This window comes from Lissotriton helveticus, chromosome 11, assembly GCF_964261635.1.
Source record: "Lissotriton helveticus chromosome 11, aLisHel1.1, whole genome shotgun sequence".
Taxonomy (NCBI): domain Eukaryota; kingdom Metazoa; phylum Chordata; class Amphibia; order Caudata; family Salamandridae; genus Lissotriton; species Lissotriton helveticus.
This window is the reverse complement of record NC_136072.1, coordinates 170,207,004-170,227,565: the sequence shown is the minus strand read 5'-3', so window position 1 is coordinate 170,227,565 and position 20,562 is coordinate 170,207,004. Positions and strand designations below refer to the sequence as shown.

At 43.1% G+C, this 20,562-nt stretch overlaps 1 protein-coding gene across 13 annotated transcripts in view; it reads right to left on the bottom strand.

Moving 5' to 3' along the window:
* DLG1 (discs large MAGUK scaffold protein 1) overlaps positions 1-20,184 on the bottom strand; it is a 1,315,748-nt gene extending 1,295,564 nt beyond the window's left edge. For all 13 annotated transcript variants that reach the window (XM_078666465.1, XM_078666467.1, XM_078666469.1 and 10 more), the window contains exons 1-2: positions 19,556-20,184; positions 17,944-18,075 (exon numbers count right to left, since the gene is read on the bottom strand). In XM_078666465.1, coding sequence (XP_078522591.1) covers positions 17,944-18,075; positions 19,556-19,574 — 151 coding nt within the window. In that variant the 5' untranslated portion in view covers positions 19,575-20,184. The remainder of the gene's footprint in view (positions 1-17,943; positions 18,076-19,555) is intronic.
* Positions 20,185-20,562: the final 378 nt, after the last annotated feature.

Sequence of the window (20,562 nt, the reverse complement as noted above, 5' to 3'; positions counted from 1 at the left end):
GGTCAGGAACAAAGAGGGGTCGGACGGGAGCCGGGTGCTTAACAGCGGCTCAACTCGAGGCAGGCAGGAAGCAGACCTCGGAAGCACCGCTCTGTTGAGGCGGAGGATAAACAACGGGTCGCGGGCGTCTGACAACACGCACGCACACGCACCGAACAGAGCCAGGCCGAGAGGTAAGTGACGGGGGCTGTTTTGCACAGGTTACAAGACTTACATGTTGAATGCTGTGTTGTTTACACGTGCACTAAAAGCATGGGGCTAATGTGAAACTGCATGCTGGTTTGCCTGGGAGATGTGCGCGTGCCTGTAAGTGCGCGTCCACAGACCCCCAATCGCCTGCGCGTGCCCCGGTCTGTACTACTTGAGAGCCAAGTCGCTGACAATAAGTCTCGCTGGCGACAGCGCTTCGCGCTACTTCACCAGGTGCGAGACCTAAAAAAGGAGCCCAGAAATAGTGCTCAACAATACTTGCTGTGCAAACTGAAAAGTAGTTGGGCCGAGCACTCTGAGAGGGCTAAACACCGGAAAGGCATGACCTTATGCATGCACTTCATGAGTGAGGACAAAAAATGGAGCGAAGGGGGTGCCAGCAAAGGGCAAGCGTATGGGTGGACTGCAAGCCCAGATGTAACTACAGCATGCCTCTGTTCGAGACAGCACATGCCCACCTTCTAGACCCACGACCTAAAAAACGGTATGGGGAGCACCCTTAAGACTCCTTCACCTTTGGGAGGAAACAAGTTAGGGAGAGAAGGCAGTGTTTCATGGCGCCGTTGTCAAAATGATTGAAGTTTTTTTGTTTTGTTTTTTTAAATAAAAGCAGCTCCATATTGTGTAAAGAGATCAGGCCCAATGGAAGTGAATCGCAAATTGCAACTAACCTGCACACTAGGGGCCAGATGTACAACCATCAGGATTTACGACCTGCAAATTGCGATTTTTAGCAATTTGCGAGTCGTAAAACCTGATGTACAACAGTGTCCGAGACACTGCTTGCGATTCCCAAATAGGTCGCAAAGGAGATGCCTCATTAATATTCATGAGGCAATCGCAAATTGCAACCCATGGGAATGGCCGGCATTCACAGGGATGGGGGCCTGCTGGGGTCAGCAGAGCACCATGTCTGTGACTGCTTTTTCATTAAAGCAGTTTTTTTTCATAAAATGCAGACCTTTTTCCTTGAAGGAAAACAGGACGCTTTTCAAAAATGAAGTTCTTTTCATTTTTTAAGAGGGGGCATTGGTCTGTGGGGCCACTACCTGCTCTGAAAAAATGTTGGCACCCCAATTCACAAAGGGAGCAAGCCCTATTTTGGGACTTAGTGATAGGTTACCAACTCGCAAAATAGGGTTGGTACATTTGAAGATGCACCATACATCTAGCCCTTAGATTCTGTAATTTGCCAATCTTCCTTTTAATACATGTCAGTACGCAAAATAAGTTTCTAGATGCATAAAAATTGGTCTCAATGTGTGACCTCTTTCTGTGACCAGAGTATATCGGTCCTTGATTCTGTTCAGAGCATCAGGAAACTTGATTTTTCTACCAGTTACGACATGTGTAAGTACATTGGCAACCCAAGATGTATATTATTGAGGTTATTACTTTTATCAATGCAATACAGAGTGTCAAAGGCTGGTATCACAGTAAACGTCGTAATATTGGTCCTGTAGATCTACTAGCCGAATTGGAGTTAATTTAGTATTTATTTGGAATTCTCCAAAGAATATAGAAGTACTTCTCCGAAGCTGTCTTGGGATTGCAGCTTTCAGAGGGGAATTCAATCAAAAGCACTTAATCATTAACTCATCCTGCATTGGGCATCCCATAACCACACCCCTTTCCAACCAAATGTACAGGTTTGCCTGTAACCAATCTGGAGAGTATGTTCTGCGATGAGACACTAGAGTTGTTTCCTATGCAAAATTACATCTGTAAATGTATGCAGAATATTTAATATGCATACCTAAATTATTTCATGTTCTTTCCCTACCAGAAATCACCCCCCTCATTAGGAGAACCCACTTTTTACCCCATTGTCCACGACAATTTTGATAGTATTCCCTTCCTGTTCTGCTCAGGTTGTGGATATACTCCCACCACTTACAATCCACCGAAGTAATCAGTGGTGACTATGTCCAGAGAGGGAGCAGTTGATGAAAAATGTTCACCACCTTTGCATGGTTTTGCCAAAATGGATCATCAACTGCCAACTCGTGGGAATGGAATTACTCCCATTCGAAATGCAAAAGTAAATCATGCTATTTACACACCAAAGATGAACTTGGCACAGAAATTGCTTAATGAAAAGCACCTTTTATGGGGAAATCCTATAATTTTAGCACGGCCACCCACCACTAAGCGAAAGCAATGTCACTGGTTCAGCACCTAGAGTTTGTGGTTCTTGAAACTACAAGACCCTGGTGTGTGGTATAATGATTGGCTTGCCTGTGGGCAGCAGACGAGGAGTTATTATTGTTCCAGGGTTTATCAACAGAGGGATACCCACCTCATCAAACCTACATTGCTCAGCATTGCCAGTCCCACTCTGTCCGCCCCACACACCTCTTCAAGAGTGTCTCTGGAGGTACAAACCTCGTTTTAAATCAAGAAATGCCTTCTACAAAAGTACCAGCCCACCGTGACGACTTCACATACTGCACCTAGAATATGAGAGATGCGAGAGGCCTGTGGTTGCCGCCGAAACAAAGTGGCAGTGCCAATAAGCAGCTGAGGAGTACATATGCTTCTTGCAGGAGACCCACCTTACAGCGGTGGAAGGCCCAAAAACTAAAAAAATACAGGAGGGGGCAACTGTGCACCACAACAGTCTCGGCCCATGCCAGGTGAGTTGCGATACATATAAAATCAGGTGTGCCCTACATAGCGGACGTACAGAAAATAGACGTGTAGGGTAGATGTGTACTACTGAAAGGAAGTCTAGGTGGCCAATCAATCGTCCTAAGCAATATATACATTCAGCAAGGTAAACCAACAGCAGTTTCAAAACCAGCTATCAACTGTGTTGACAGACTGGGTGGACATCCCCTAGATCCTGGGCAGAGACTTCAATGCAGTCCTTGATGCCACCATTGGTTAGTCGAACCCCCCCCCCCACCCCTTTCTACCCAAGTCTCCTGCAATTCCGAAGACCTAACAATGTGGGTACACTACCGTGACTTAATAGATATATGGAGGGTATGCACCTGGGCATTGGGAACATTTGTTCAAACACCATAACACACCCCACCCCCTGCTGTGTACTGCAGCACTACAAACATTACATACTGAGTTTAATACTTTGGTAAAGAAGCTACACATGTCACGCAGCACTTTCCTCACCTACAGGAGGCGAGAAAGGCACACTCCACAATGTTGTAATGAATACAGTGACTAGCCTGGAAGGCGTATACATAAAGGAGGCATGCAAGAAGTAACAGGACAGGGTAGCTACTGGAATGGATCACTCGCCCTCCACAGCTTACAACGCCACATAAACCGTATAAGTACTGAGGGGGGCATGGCATATACACTAAATATTACCATGGCATTTACAGAATATTCGACTGCCCTAAACACGTTCTTGCATGCAGGAACGTCCAAAGGACCCACCCATTTCCCAGAAAGCCTCTGCTTGCCTCAAATGTCTCTAGAGGAGGCGGAGGCCTTGAGTACTCCTTCAGCGAAGCATGAGATCCTTCGGCGTCATCCGGACCTTGGCAAGACTGAAGACGCCTGACAAAGATGGACTACAAAGCAAATTCTATGCTGCTTTTAAATCTCAATTGCCCCATCCCCTCTGTTGCTGATGTAGTCGAAGCCAAGGAAGTCTCTCCCAGACCACAAACGAAGCCTTAGTCACAGCTATCCCTAAACTAGGATGCGACCAAATGCACCTTTCTTCCTAGTGGCCCCTTTCTATCCAGAACACCGATTATTTATAAAATACTGGGCAAAATATTGGAAAATGGCTTCTTTCCTTGATGTCACACTTAATTCTTGCAGACCAAAAAGTCTTTATACTGCACCGGAGTACTTCCCTTGACATTAGGCCCTCTACCAAATATGTGAAAGCGCAAGGGGGGGATTGGCCAGACTTGACTTGCGTGACCCTCAACCTGGAGCAGGCATTTGATACACAAGAATGGAACCCTATTGGATTTTAATACCCTGGTCAAGAAGAGAAACCTAAGCCCTGACCAATTCCTGCCATACCATAAAATAGTGCATTAAATTAAATGTAGCTGCAACGCGAACTGCAACGAACAAGGCACGCATGCACAAAGTAATCCGGGCGATCGCAGGAGTGTTCCTTCACTCCCTAAGGGCCCAATGGGAGGACGCAGTAGAACGAACATTTAAAAATTTAGAATGACAGAGCGCCCTGGAATATCCCGGTAAAGCGTCTCAAAATGCGCATTTTAGATACATCCAATCAAATATATATATATATATAACATAGGGTGTATCTGACTCCTAGTAGGTTGGGTTGTATCTTTCCCAGGGTCTACTTTGCCCGCCCTATGTGCCACACAGACCTGGTCGATTTACAATATATGTTTTGGAAGTGTGATAGGTAGAATCAATGCTGTGGAACAATTACACATATACTAGTGGAAGTACCTGACCGGCCAAACCTCACGGCCGCAGAGCCTGCCTTATTGGTATGTACCCACAGCTGAGCACTGCCATGGTCACCACAAAATGTATTAACTTTCCCCAATATTACCAAAAACGGCCATAGCCTGCCGGTGGAAGTCCGAACAGCAGCTCTCGCTGAAATGGTGGAGGAATAACCTGGAGCACTGGGCGAGGCGAAGGGGGGAGAGCTGCTTAGGGAGGGGGGGGGGGAGAGCTGCTTAGGGAGGAAGCACGAGGTAAATCCAAATACCCAGTATCTGAACATTGGGAGGCACTCCGAGAAAACATTTAAAGGCTGTGGGAAAGATGATGAAATACCATAGCGAACAACAAAAATTTGAAATTTAGCAATAAACCCAGAGTGAAATTCCTCTGGCCTTATTAGTCCCATGAGCTGCAATCACCTGATGAACCCCTCCTACAAACCCCATTGCATAACACTGGGGAACCAGCAAACAGTGTGGATGGCCCGGGCCTCCACATGCTACAGAGGAAGGTCACCTTGTATTGCATGATGGGGCGGACTGGAATGCACAGACAATGTATTTGACACAAGAGACTGGTTCATTTGGCAGTTAGGCACAGAACTGGGTGAGAGAATGGAGTAGGATGAGGAGGGGAACGAAGGAGGAGAACTGAATTCAAGATTATATGATAGCTTTGTAACCGTACCGTTCAACTGAAAAAGTATTAATTAACAGATGATAGAAAAAAAAGGAGGAATCCTAGAAGGTCCAAAACGATTAGTGAATGTATGATATTAAAGAACTTGTGAATATTTAAGCTAGGTAGCGTTAATTCCATCATGGCAAATACAACTCAGTGAAACTTGACTTTCTTGCTTTCACGATCCTTTACCAAACAAAAATAAAGACGGTCTATAACTAAAAGCTTTGGAAAAAATGCTGAAGCGCATACTGCAAGCAAAGGAGCAAAGCCATGTGGGATACCGAGCCGCACAGCTTAGAAGAAAACAACAAGGAGTCATTTTGCTCATTTTAAACGAGATATGTACTAAACAGAGCTTGCAAATGCTTGAAAAACAAATATTTGGTGGTTAGAAGGAGAAATGTGTGGGTTTGTTTCACTACGAAAAAATGGAACCACAAACTTTGAAGCAGCTGAAAGGTGTACCTTAATACGTACAAACGATTCCTACACTACAAGAAGAACCTACGAGGCAAGGCACACACAGAGTTAAACATGAATAACAGCACTTAAATCTTAATAGAGGATTTGATAGTGTATCATTTGTCATATTTTTGCACAGGGGTACATTTTCTTTCCCACACTAGTGCAGTTCTTCAAATGAAATTAACATACATCTCACATTATTACCACATTAACATTCTACAAATAGACAAAGCAATGTCTAATCTTGAGGAACAAGACACTAATCACTCCATATTTTTACACTATCCCCGCTGTTCACAAAAACCTGACCGACTCTCGCAGGCGCCCTATTGTTTAGGTTGTGGCCGCAATTTAGAGCCTTTATCGAAATTTGCTAATGCCTTCCTAAGACTAATAATACAAGGAACCAGTACATACCTTAAAGATATGAAAGATGCCCTGTGTCTCCTCCGCAATATAGACTTCAATCCAGTATAACATTTACATACAGGGCTGGACATAGAGAACCTCTACACTAGCTTATCACAGACTGAAACTCTTGAAGTAATTGAGGAAGTTCTTTTTGACGTGGACTAGGAATACCACACTCCCAGAAATGTGTAATGGCGTGTTGCAAATGGGCATTGACAAAAATGTTTTTGAATTTTAAAGCCGATTTTGCAAAATCACAGGAACAGCAAACTAATGTTATCCTACCTAATATAAAAGTATGGAAAAAGTGTGTTAATGATATACTGATCATATGGGAAGGTGAAGACACAACTGGAATTAGTTCTGGGAATTGACTTACTACCCAGAATGAGTTTTTGAAATTCACCTATTCCATGAGTCACACAGAACTGGTGTTCTTAGAATCAAACTTCAGAGCAGATGATGGTAAACTGAAAACAACAACAACACATAGAAAAAACCAGAGCAGAACTGCCTGTTACGATATGCCAGCTTCCACCCCGCCACTTAAGGGAGAATCTTCCTTCCAGACAGTTTTTAACACCAAGGCATGACTGTTCTGATCTTCAAGACTGGAAGACACAGGCAGCTAGCCAGGCCACTAAATTCAAGGCCAGAAAGTATCCGAATAAGGTGGTTCAGAAAGCTATGAAGGGACCTGAATAATAACAGGGATACTTTCTTGGATCACGCCCCGCAGAAGATTGCCTGATCTGCATCACAATATTCAAAGTCATATCAGATAAGATCAGCAAAATAATCAATAAATATTGGAAGATTCTTAACAATGGCACTATTCACCTATGCAAAGCAATATTTTTACACAAGAGAGGAAAAAGCTGCAGGGACTAGCTAGTACAGATGAGACCACTGAAGAAGGCAGGCGCAGACAGACACCAGGGGGCTTCCCAAGAGTAGTGGCGCACTACCCATGTGAAAGATTTAACTTCTGCCCCCTGACTAAAGCAACAAAAACTGTAAATATGGGTAACAAGATACCGTGGGAATTGAGACACTTCATGAATTGCAATACCCCAAGGGTGGTGTATATGATCACATTCCTGTGTGATCTCCGGTACATAGGCATGACCACATGTAAAGTCAAGACATGGATTGCAGAACACCGGAGCAATCTCAGATGTGGGAGGAACATGATGAAGATGTCGGCACACTTGACTGAGAAGGGACACACAGTGACCGATTATAAATGCTTGGTCCTCGAGCATATACTATCCCTGCGCTATCCTTCTGAATCCAAATAATTGACTAACCTATCCACCAGTCAAATTATTTTCATATTTCACTATACTAATTCAACACTAATCCTTTATGGGTTCCAGAGTAGCATTCTACTTGCCGAAAAAGAGCTTTGACGCCTCGTATGGGGTAGTACGCGCTACATAAATGCAATTACAATATAATTCAATACGCCCAAGACCACAAAATTGCAAAAGAAGACTTCTGAAAGAGAACAACAATGGTTTTCCAAACTGAACACTCATGTGGTTGTTCCTTGGGGACAATTTACATCCGAGCCCATAGTTACCACGTGTTCAGACACAAACTTTTTTCAACAAAATTGTTTTTTGTTTTTCGATTTTTGATCTCGAACAATGCCCACCATTCAGTGAGTATTGCAAGGTGCAGTACAATCCCCCCCTTTTCAATTTTTTTGAATTTTTGAAACAGCCTTTGGTACTTTCCATTATTAAAATATCCATTCTGCATGGACAGAACGAGATCAGCATCCCACAGGTGTCCGCCACTTTAGTGTTTACACAGTTTATTTTCCCCGCAACCAATATTCCATTCTGAAAGTTTTTTTTTCAAATGCCCAGATAGGAGCCAATTCTTTTTTGTTACCTATTTTTTTCATTTTAGTTAGTTATTAATTTCTACAGCTACTTTTCTACTAGTACCCTGCTGGCAAAGCACTCTCCAAGAAATCTCTCCGTAGCAGGTCCATGAGAGTGGAACCAGGAAATGGTTCCATGAGTATCCCCCATTTTGGACAGGTACAAGGTTTAGATGACCGGTATCCAGCTAACATTGCGCAAAGCGCGTTCACGCATCTTTCGAGAAACTCCGAGGCTGGAGTTTAAAGGCTCGAGGAAGGAGTCATTTAGTTATATGTAGGCAGGGATGACGGTTATGAGGGTGAATGGGCCAGGTGGTAGTAACACAAATGACGTGAGTGAGGCGTAGCCGTTGGAGTTCTTATTAAGGAACAAGGAAGGGGAATACTTATGGCTACTATGCTCTCCTCTTATGCATATACAGGGCATGACTACAGGCTTGCCTCGCATCTGTTGACCTATGGAGCACTATTAAGTCTTTTTATATGTATATACTAAGCAACACATATGTATTCTGGAATGTCGAGTGGTCGAACACATGGGAAAACGACCAGTGTGTGTATTAGAAGTGTTCTCTCTTTGACTAGATCTTCCAAATTCCAGACGTTTTCCTGCCATTGATTTTTAGATTTTTACGAGCCATTCACAGCACGGTGATAATGCCAACGGCTAGATTCAGTTATTTTGAATCAGGTACTTTGATTCACATCGCAGTGGCGCACTAAGTTTCAGTGTCCCTTGGACTTTCCAGGCTAACTCTCCACTTTTTTTTTACAGAAACAGAGAAAAAGACACCAAGTAGATGTATATATTTATTTTGGCATGCAGATTGCGTAACCGATATACACTTTGCATTTATGAGAGGAGGGGTCTCAGCGAGTAATTCATGGTTTGGACGACACCACAGGGAAGGGTGGCAGAATCATGTAGACCAGATACAAAGAGTAAGTTAAGGCCATTGAACATCTCACAAACTTCCCAATTTATTTCCAAGATTATATTAAGGTAGTCAGCCACCAGACGGGTGTTTTTAACCCAAAAGAAACCCCTCCATCTTCTATTCACTAAAAATATTAGTCTGATACCATTCAGTGCTCCTATGTAGTTCATAGGTTGCAGCGCTCCCCGTTCTGTAGCAGAACCGGAAGGAACCCAATGGTGAAGCATGCCACCAAGAGGTAACCCCGATGGGTATGGGTTGTCTTTACAAAAAGTGTTTGGTTTTTTAATAAGGAGGTCTGGTCAGTCAACTTCGTAGGGTAGGGCTCTCTATTTTGAGGACATAACCTTGAGGCTAGACAGTAAAATGATCCAACCTAACTGTTGAAAAAAATAAAGAATTTGAAAATTAAAAAAAGAATAACCTCAAAGTTAACTCACCAGAAACCATATAGTATGGAGCAAATCGGCCAAGCTAATTCAGCTAGTATGACATCTTTCTCCACTACAGAGAAGCCAAAACACAAACAAAGCCACATCACCTTGAAACAGGTCAATAACAAATATGAACGCCAATTTAATTTGACAGAAAGCGAAGTAAAGGAAAGAAAAACGCCAAATGGATGGGAACACCACTGCTGTAAATACATGAGAAATTGGATGATACCAAACTCACATGTGTTAAGGATTATGGCAGAAAATCAATTACAATCATTGCATTTAGGGCAACTGCTTCTTCCAAGTTTGATACACTCACTCAAAGGTATATTAATTTCTCTACCGAAAGAACAACTCCTGAAAACTTTTCAGGCTCTGGTCTGGGATCTAAGCCTAGTAACATTTGTAAGGCCACCGCGGAGTATAATTTACTGAGCTATAGTAATTAACAACTAATACTGTGAATGTATATCAGTGATCTTAATCATTAATTTAAAAAAAAAAGGAATTTGTAACCAAATTCAGCATGTTCATAGTCCCTCACCACACACTTATCATAATTACTTCAGACGTGCCATTAAACTTATTCCCATCAACGACTTATCAATAAGTCTTTAATGCCTTAATTGTCAGTGCTATTGCTTGTCTCTGCTTAGATTTTCCCTCGCTCAGCACTTTTCATAAAAAAGCAAACATTGGCAAAAATCAATGGGTCTCGCCTCAGCAAAAGCTATTGGTTTTGGTAATTTGTTTTAGCCATGTTGTACACCAGTGTGGCTGCTCAGCATGGCTAAAAGTTATTGGCATGGAGTGGATGGGGTATATTGGAGTGGGATAGAGTGGGGTGGGGTGGGGTATGGTGGGGTGAGGTATAGGGAAGTGGGGTAGTGTGGGGAGGGGCGCAGTGTGTACTGTGTCTTGGTGTGGTGCAGAGTGAAGTGGCATGTCGTGAAGTGTCACAGAATGGAGTGTCCTGGTGTAGGGTGGAAGAGCACAGAGTGGAGAAAAAGTGTTGTAGAGTGGACTGGATTAAAGTGGAGTATGCATAGTGTGGTAGCGCACTACCAGTACAGATAACACATGCTCAGTTGGAATGACCACAGCATTTGCACATACATACAATTTTACTGTGCACACACAATAATGTGTAGAATGTCATCTCCTAGTGTAGTGATATGTTTTTGTATTCAAATATTTGCTTCGACCACATTTCATATTTAGGAAAAAAACTTGCTTCATTTGTACTTTCCCAATTCTGATATATTATGAAATATGAGCACAGTTCATGTTTGTTGTGCGTTAGGGAAAAATAATATCCTACAACATCTCCGCCAATTCTAGTATGCTGGCTCCATCAACCCGAAAGAGTAGAACCGAATGCAGTTGCACCAACAGGTCATGAAAACATTGCTTAAGGACTCTGAATAGTAATCTGCACAGAACTTCAGGACTGTGGGAACGAAATTCGAGGGTAAGAGTCCTATTTACCAAGGGTAGGCAGAAAGATTTCGAATATAAAAAAATTACATTAACCGGAAATTGGCCATTTTTAACTTAAATGTGTACGGCCCTGGTTAGATGGGCAATACCTTGCATAATTACTTTGCGAAAATAAGTTGAAATGGCATAAAGATTTTTTTTTTTTTTAAATACATGGATTCTATAATATCCAAGTGGTACTCTCACATTCACACTTCTCTGCTTCAAAACCAGTCAAGGCAATGAAAGGCTTTAGGACTAGAGTGGAAGATGTCACAGAAGGGCTCGGTGTCTAGCTGGCTGACCACCTTCTTCAAAACTTTCCTAAAAAATGTGGGACTTGAGGAATTACATCAAAAGTCATCATCCGATCCCTGCTTTTGAAAGTGTTGTAACCATAGGCCATTTTCAGATGTTACAGGACTCAGCCCTCAGACGACTATATGGAAAGTTATTCAACTGCTCTGATACTAGTTGAACTGAGATCCTACCAGCCATCAAGTTTCTGAAAATAGGTTCTACATCCAAATATTCACTCACAACTTTTAAGATTTCTTTGCTATGAAGGCAGTCTTAGTTAGCCCCTGGATTGTACACCTAAAGAAATGCGCAGTCAATATGACGATACGCAGCATAAATAATTTTCCCCAGATTACTTTTTCAGGATACAAAGGTCGAAGGTTGACTGGATACAATCAGCAATATTAACTACCAGAGCAAGTACTCTCCTAACTGTTCAGTGAGGAGACCGTTAAAGAGTAGAGAAGAATAAAGACGCCATTAAGACTCCAAGAGCTAGACCAGCTCTGCGAGATCATTGCTATTTGAGATAGTAAATTTAGAAATGGATAAGTGCTAATGCGCTTTCACCACTCCATTTAGGGACCTGGGAATAGCATCCGTTTAATTTGCATGACCTATGAAAGCCATAAACATTTTATAAATTACAATTTTACAATTCGCAGTCTTAAAGCTACATTACTGACAAAAGTCGAACAGATAAATATGCTCATTTTCTTTGCTGTAACAAATGTCCTCTATTAATCTGCCTTGCCCGGGTCTGATCAGGTTTAAAAACCCACACCCACCGTATTTTTAGAGGATATTCTAGGCATTTGTATGTGAAGAATATTTCTACTGAAGACTGAAGTTGCAAAGCTCGAAATATAGTTATGCAATAAACCATCTTCTTTTACTGGACTTTTTTGGGGACTGGGGAGAGCCTTTATCCGACCTCCTCTCCCCCCGGCCCGCAACTCACACCGGACCACAGCTAAGCATCTGGCCCTATTCAAACTCCAGCCAAAGGCGGGTAATGCATAGCACTTGTCTGTGACTTGAATTAATGGAAAATGCCTACAGCAAGCCTAAATGAATGAAATGCACCACTTTAAACTTCATTAGGATATTCTGGTAGCAGCATGAGAAAGTACCAGACGGATATTACTTGAATAAAATGTATAATGGCAAATCGAGCTGCCCAAGTAACCTGAAAGCAATTATGTACCCTTATATACCATAATCTTTCAGTTAGCCCACGACTGCATGCCCGTGTCTAGATGAAAGTTTTTGCAGAGCCTCTCCGCCTTATTAACGAGTGAGCCAGCCTCTGTCCTCACTCACGCAAGAACCGAATGAGGTGGCCTGTGACACAAAGGCTTGACACAGCGAAATACCCTGGAGGCATCATGAAGAAAAGAATATTGGACTCTTATTTTGTCAAGTTGGTGTTAAGCATTAGTTTGGAAAAGGCATGTTCAATAGTTATTTTTCGGTCTTCTGCATTTCCCTTAGCCGGTTCCATCAGTACGTTAACATTATAAACCAAATACCACAGTTCGTGGGCTAGAATTAAAGGGTGCTGCTGATGACTGGACACGGAGTTTGTCGCATTTACCATTAAACGCCGTGAGAAAGGAGTCGGATTAAGACAATGACACTCTAGGACTCTCACTTTCGATTTCAGACGCCATGCATGCCTGCACATTATTTCTTAGTCTGTCCTACGCAATTGTTCGTTTCAAACTAGCAATGGAGAAAAGTCTGGGGCTGCTTCCAGCCAATTTTATTCCGATACTTTCATGGTTTCCCTGCAGATCCCAGGTCTACATTCATTCTGTACGTTTCAAACCACAAGGCATTGAGCTATCAGACTTTAAGAAACAGGAAAAAAAGTATCTCAGGCCACGAATTCTGCTGACAAGTCTTACTCTTTCTTTTCCAAAATTTTAGTGGAGATAACCAACACACCAGTGATAAAGACTGAATGGAGCATCACTTACTGAATGAGTACCAACTACTTGGGATCTAGGACTAAACATTTTAAAAGCATTTCAAATCACTGGTTTCAAACCCACTGCTGAATCCATCTCTCCGGCTTTGCGCCCTGCAAGACTACACTACACCTTCCACACCAGTTACAATTTCAAGTAGAACATTTGATTAAGAGCTTTAATGAGAAGCCTCAGCAGTTACCGAAATTGCCTTTTTGACGAGTATATTCAGAGGAAACAATTTCCTTACATAGCTTACCCACAAAGAGGGAGTACTAAAGATGTATTCAAGTTTGCCTTTGCAAGCACAACCTAGCAGGGCTTACCTAATCACCAGCAGATCTCTGTCCGCCATGCAACACAAGGACTGTGCATTATAGAGTTGTTATTCCATTGCGGCAGGTGCAACCATACCTGACTGTTGCATCGCTCATTGCACTGGGGGCCCTAGACCTTTGGCAATGCCTAGAGGGCATCTCTATCTCCTTTGCAAAGGGAATCAGAGAGGCTTTTTGGACAGACGAAGGTACTCGAAACCACCACCAGTGGCAGTTGTGCTGATTCTTTGCTGTACCAAAAAACTGAGCTACGGTTCGAAGCTTCCTGGAATAAATTGACCCACCATTTACTAGATCTTCATACATCAAATTCAGACGGGAGACTGCTACTTGCAGCTTTTACAAGCAAATGGAGATCCCACCCAAGGGGTAGTGCTGTCCGCTTGGTATGTGGCACAACACAGGAGACAGATGCATACTTACTCTTTTTTTGCCCCGCATATACCAAACAGCGAAGACGCTGTATTGTTCCCTTGCGCAGATGCTTTGGAACAAGGCTATACAAACAAGCATTGCACATCTGCAGGTCAGATATGGGGTCTTGGGTGGTTTTCTCAATAGCCACATTTTTAGAATCAGTCTGGCCCATTTGCACTAGGATACTTATGCAAACGCCAGATTTCAACCGCTGAGCAAAAAAAGTGGAGTGTATGAATGACCTTTTAGCAGCAGTTGCACACTATCACTCGATGAACCACTAAATAAAAAAAATCCAAGAATAGATTTAGCTGTAACAAAATTTAATTTTATACAGCATCACCCTCATACTTATGTTTTAAAGTGCGAAAGTTTTTATTAACACCTAAAAATGACGTTTTTTATTATGGCTGTGTCCCTTTAGAAAATCTCAGCTTTGAACCTGGTTGTTTATTAATCCAATGGGACTTATCTTAAGCTGCTTTTATGGTCGTCGACGAAATAAAGTATTCACTGAGCTGAGTGTCAGATACTGGTGTTCAAGCATGGACTTCCATGTCCTGTGCATCACATACCATGCCTCTTAAGGGTAAAACCCACTGTTGTACACTAGACCCTACAGCATCACCAACACGCTTGTGCGATCTTTAATTGTGATTTAGTTGAAAGTATAAGGGGGCAAGACGGACGGTGGTGCTTTCTACCTATTAATGTTTAAGATAGAATTCCATTTAGTAAAACACCTGAAGACTAGTATGTTCGAGCAGCACTCCCGGTTTTGTTTGTCTGCTGGCATCTTTAAAAAGGCCAATATAAAGAGCACGGTACTGTTTATTTTAATTTGTTATTAACCCCTTCCATGCTGATGACGGCCCCCGTCCGTCATGCATCACGGTGGGCGTGTGCTGATGACGGCTGAGGGCCGTCATGATCCAGCCCACTCTTTAATTGACCACACAACGCGAAAATTCGCCGTGCATGCAAGGGGTTAATAGTACTTTCTAGAATAGATGGAATGCACAATAAAAAACAAAAGGTACAAGGGGATAAGCAGTTTAAGTGGACACATTTAGAGACCATGGAGGTACTTGTAACAGGCTAGTTTAGAAAAGCATCAATATTATCCAACATTCTGTCATTCAAGAGCTTTATATGATCATTGGACAATGATCAACAATTAAAATATGTTGGCACTAATGTGAACTTAAATACACTAAATGAATCACTTCTCATTTGGTTAAAAAATAAACCTTATATATTAGTGATGAAGTTAAATCATTTCTAAAACAAATTATGTAACTTATGAACTATAAACATGATTGACATAAGATGACTGATCATAAAATTCCCACACAATTTCACTTTAACATACTGATCTCTTCGTTCTAGGATAAAAATAAGTTCTGCTCCATTTTAAAACTTTATAAATTCTTTATTTCATGCAACTAGAGATCACTGTAACCATATGCAAGCAAAGTAACATGCGCGTTCTAACAGGGTGTAATGTACAACAATGAAATAAAATAGGTACTAAAGTCTCTTACTTTTCTGTGGGCTGAGATTAAGCTAAAATACCTGTGAAAATGTTTGAATGCGGTCAAGCAACAGTTCAACTGACTTTCCAAGGCCAGCAGATTTCCCCCGCTTACTGAAACCACAATAGATTACAATGCAAACTGGCAGAACACTTTACCAAGCATTAGCAAAGCCAACAGGTTTTGCCGTTGGGACCTATAGGCTTAGCCAAAAAATGTTGCTGGTGCTGTACAGCATCACCAGGTTTCTGAGCAGCATGGCCGAAGGGGAAAAAAGTACAATGACGCAGCTATGTTATTACGCATGCACAACTACAAAAGGACAAAAAAGTATTGAAAAAACATTTTTTTTATTTTAATGTGGAGCGGCCAGCAGCACCTTGCTGACTGGTCTTCCCACCCAATCAAAAATAAATAAACTAAAACACTATTTTAAAAATTAGTGGTCGTGAAGGGCTATTGAGGAATGGGTGAGGTAAGCAATGGGGAGAGGACGGGCAAGGGAAAAATCCTCACAGAGGAAGGGCAACATGTGGGCAGGCAGGGCAGAAGCACACAACTGAGAAAGCAACACGGAACTTGGTTGAGTGAAGAGTTTGGGGGTAGAGAAGCACACATAAGAGCTTGCAACATGAGAGAGAGAGAGACAGCAACTCGAAGAGCTGGGATGGGTGTGTGGTGGGCGACAGAAGCATATGAGGGAGAGAACGAGAAACACATGTACTCTCACAGAGTACTTAACAAAAAAGAAGAGTAGTTCCCTGAAAGTGAGCAGTTGAAGAATTAAAGCCAACCAATTAGAGAGATCATAAAGGAGGCTATGCTGCAGGGGAAGGACAAGCAAGTCAATGAAAGTTATCAAATAAGAAGCTAGCAAATTACAGTGACTATAAAGTCAACAATGTCAATCAATGGGTGGGCATTAAGCCCCTGTAACGTCTTGGTAAGACAACAGGCCTTTTATAACCAGACAGCTTGCACTGTCTGGCAGACTCAACCATTAAATTATATGTGAGGGTTTACTAAATTATGTGGCAAAAAAGAAATTATGTGGCATAGTGCAGCACTTTTTTTTTTAAATAGTGTTAGTTAATTATTTTGTAATTTTTTTCACATGTAATACTGCCTGGGCAAAGATTTCACCTCATCAGTGCCAGTTTAACAAATAACTACAGAAATAAAGCAATTAAAACACGACTAGTTAACCTCTGCTAAGGGGCTTTCCAATGCACATGAACATGTTGCCACGTTTTTTGTAAATTTTGATCCGTTTGCACTAGAAACATTTTTTGGGTTAAAATATGCAGACTATGCAGTAGATGATGGATTATGTGGCCAAAATGGCAAATTCATAATTATGTGGGGGGGAAACGCAGTTGTAGAATTGCATAATTCCAGTGGCAATGACTATAAGAGATTGGTGCAATTAACAACAAAACGTAGACACAATACATTGATAAACGTTTGTAAAGCCCTATTCAAATAACCTGCGAGCAACGTCCAACGATGTAACTAAAGGATGCCAATCTTGGTGGTCTACCGAAAGAACTAACTGTATAGCAGTTCAACTCATGGAATATTACCGCAATTTAAGCAAACAGAGAAACAAGATGCCTGTCGTGGCAGCACACCTGACTGATTGAGGTCGATCAGTGCACACCTTTTTTGGTCAGGGTTCGCTTTCTAGTGATGGTCGATTTAAACTACTTGCTTGCCCTAATAATAATTAATACTACGATTCCATAAACAAAGCACCCATGTTCTCACTTAGGAAATCTATTGTTTCCCGATATGTTCATATAAACCATTTGGTCTGCAGCAAGTTGCATGTATTTAATTAGCTCACCACTGTATTCAAAATGCACCTTTAGTAGCTGTTAAAACCAGAGCTTCAAAAAAATCAATAAGAAGAGACAACTTGGACCCTGTTGAGGGCGATCTGGCCTTAGTGGTAGATATTAAAGTAAATATACACAGAGGTAGTCAATGCCTCAGGCTCATCAAACTACCCAGAAAGTTTCTTGAAAATCACTTTTTGCAGCAGGGCTATTCGAGGGAGTAGCACCACAGAAGCGGCAATGATCATGTAAACAGAGGCAGACAAATATAAACAGTTACAATCAAAACAATATTATATAACACAAAACGCATGCTTTCTACACATAACATTGCACCTCCCTGTTTACATCCAAACACAGAAGAGAAACTGCTGATTTCCTATCGTCAGGAGAGCCTGAATGCAAATCAACGGTACTCTGGCTGGAACAAACTGTGCACTGTGAAAAAGTTCATACAGTCTGCACAGCTGACCGCCCAGGCAACAATTCATACCTTCCCAGCCCCGTACAACCACAACAGAGCACACCTGGAGGGCCTGCTGCCTCTCCACAGTCTACAAGACACCAGTCACATCTCGGATTAGGATGCAGAATCAGCGACATACCGATTAAAGCCTGGAAGAGATTACTCTGGAAGATGTTAATGACACGTTCGATGGAACCCTTGAGCTGCCTGTCTTCAGTCTGGTTCAGCTTAGACCGGTACTGCTCCAGCAGGTACAGCGCTCTCTGCGTATCTGGAAAGTAACAAACAAAACTGTCATGCAAGTCTGTAAAAGGGTCACATGCGTGGATGCAGGGGAGTCCTACCCGCGTGGACAGGGCAAGCATAGCCACCTCACTCTCTGTCATCAAAAACAGTTTCTCTTCAGTCTTGGACTTTCACCTGACAACCAAATGCATCCTGGGCGATGTAACCTTTGTTTCTATTTAATAATTAAAGTAATCGAACTTGATATCAATGGCCTTTGGGTGAAAATTCCAAAACACATGAAACTGTCAGAGGCGAGTGAGTGAGGTGACCGCCTTCACAGACACACAAAATGTATGCAACTCAAACCCCCTCTACAGAAAACCCTCACGTTGTGGAGTGCGAAAAGCCCATGTTTGATCTTGCAGCACTCTCAAGTTTCTCAGACCCATTCCTCTGAAGCCTACAGGACCCAGAATTCAACTTTAAATGGGTTTGGTAGTCCTGTTTTATAATGGGGCTACAAGACGCAAAAGTAAAACATGGGCTGGAGAGGAAAAAAAAATCATACCAAGTAAATTTGGGAACTCTTATTTTGTTGTTATTTAGACTTTTTATTCTGGTACTTGTAGCCCCGTGTTTATCGTGAACAAATGAAACTACGAGGACCAGAATGGAGAGCAAAACAGGGATGGGCTTGAAATTAAACATTTTGAGTTGTGTTTCACCAACACATCGCCTGTTCTATTTAAGGGTACTGCTAGACCTCTTGTAGCCAACACATGCAACCGTGCATCCACTTCCCTGACACCAACCCTGCGACGCCCACAGCTTTCTGAAAGAAGACTGAGCATGCCCCTCGTTTGAACCCAAACACGCCCCCCTCACGTCGTGCAGCTGTGCTGTCACTTAAACAACTTCTAGTGTCTGGACCCAACCAAGGAGCCATGTCACTGAGGAGAAACAACAGCACGCCTTTCTCCCTGGGTGCATTTGCAAGTCAAGTAGATAGATTAACGTCAACAGGTCCCGGGAATTGACGTGTCATAAAACTCTGCCCAGGCGGCTCGATCGCCTCATGCTTAGCCAGCAAGAACGGCTCGTCTAATCGAAAGCATTAAACAGGGGGGGGGGGGGGGATTAAGCATGCAGGAGGCATCGTGCGGATCAATGCCCAGGAATCCCAACTAGAGGCTCCCAATCCGGAAGCGGCTTCCACAGCCCGCAGGAATGCACGGGCGCACATTGTCGCAGTATCCCTCATTCTCAGGGTCTGCCCCTCCTTAAGCAGCCACGAGTACACTCTGGCTTTCAACTTTCCTTTTTGAGGGGGGAAGAGATGGCAAATGCCGATGTAGGACTGCGAAGCCTCTAAGCAGCTGTCAAGGGGCCAAGAAAGGGATGGTTGTGAGCTCAAAAACAACAACTACACCAGAAGTTATGGAGCCGCTGCAAATCGCGCACACAAATCAGAGATGCACACGAAGCATGCACAACACCATCGGGCAAACTTGTCCTCTGCTTACCTTGCTTCCTGACGGGCATGTTTGCAGATCCCACAGGTCCGATGCAACAATTTCCACAATCCCACACACCAGGGTAGCTCCCAAAATGTGCAAACAGTTGCCTTGGGGATTTTTTTTCCTGCCACAGCTGACAAAAAAATGAAAAACGAAGTCTTTCCAGATGGGTCTGTTAGCAGGAAGATATAACACGCCTTTTAAAAAGGCAATTCTAAGCTAAAAAAAATTAAAAAACGATGGAGGGATGTACAGTACAGAAACGAAAGCGGGTGGGGGCGGGTACAACCGAGATTCAACCGAGTAGTAAGAGGTTCACGGCTGCGAACCCTGGAGGGGAAAACCAAGTCCGTGCACCGGCATTGCCGCGAGCGCAAATCCGTGAGAGTCTGGAGAGGACTGTTGGAAAATAGTTTTTAAACAGCACCATATGACCTGCAGGAGTCAGGGGGAGGGTCCTTCCAGGGCCCGGGGGATGCCCCCAGTGTACGGCGACCACCTGTCCAGAATATCTCTGTGCAGTCCGTTATTTGAGACTGTACTCAAGTGTCCGTTAATACTTCTCCAACGGACGTCTTCTACCCCGTACTTAGGGCGAGCAAGACCGGAGCTCGGGGCACCCAGGTGCTCACAACCAATCAGGTAAGGGAAAACATACTTTCTCGGTGGTGGGAAAGCGTAGCGCACTTCGATTAGTTAGGAGGGCACTTGTCAAGAATGGGATTGGATGCAGGAGTTCTTCTCACTTGTTCATTGGCCGTTGAGCATCGCACACTGCAGACTATCTCGCTGTTGGTTGGGAAACGCTGGCCAGTTGTTCATTGGGTGGACTTTCAGTAGAGCGCACGTGCCACTGGTCAACAACTCCCAGCTGCACGTCCCCGCCTTCCGTCAGGGGGCGGCTGCCTGACTCTACACTGCGTGCCTTTGCCTGGCCCTTCCAGGGAGTGGGCGACTCGACCTGCATGAGTTGGATTGGTACTGAGGAGTAAACTCTTGCTTTCGTCTCACTG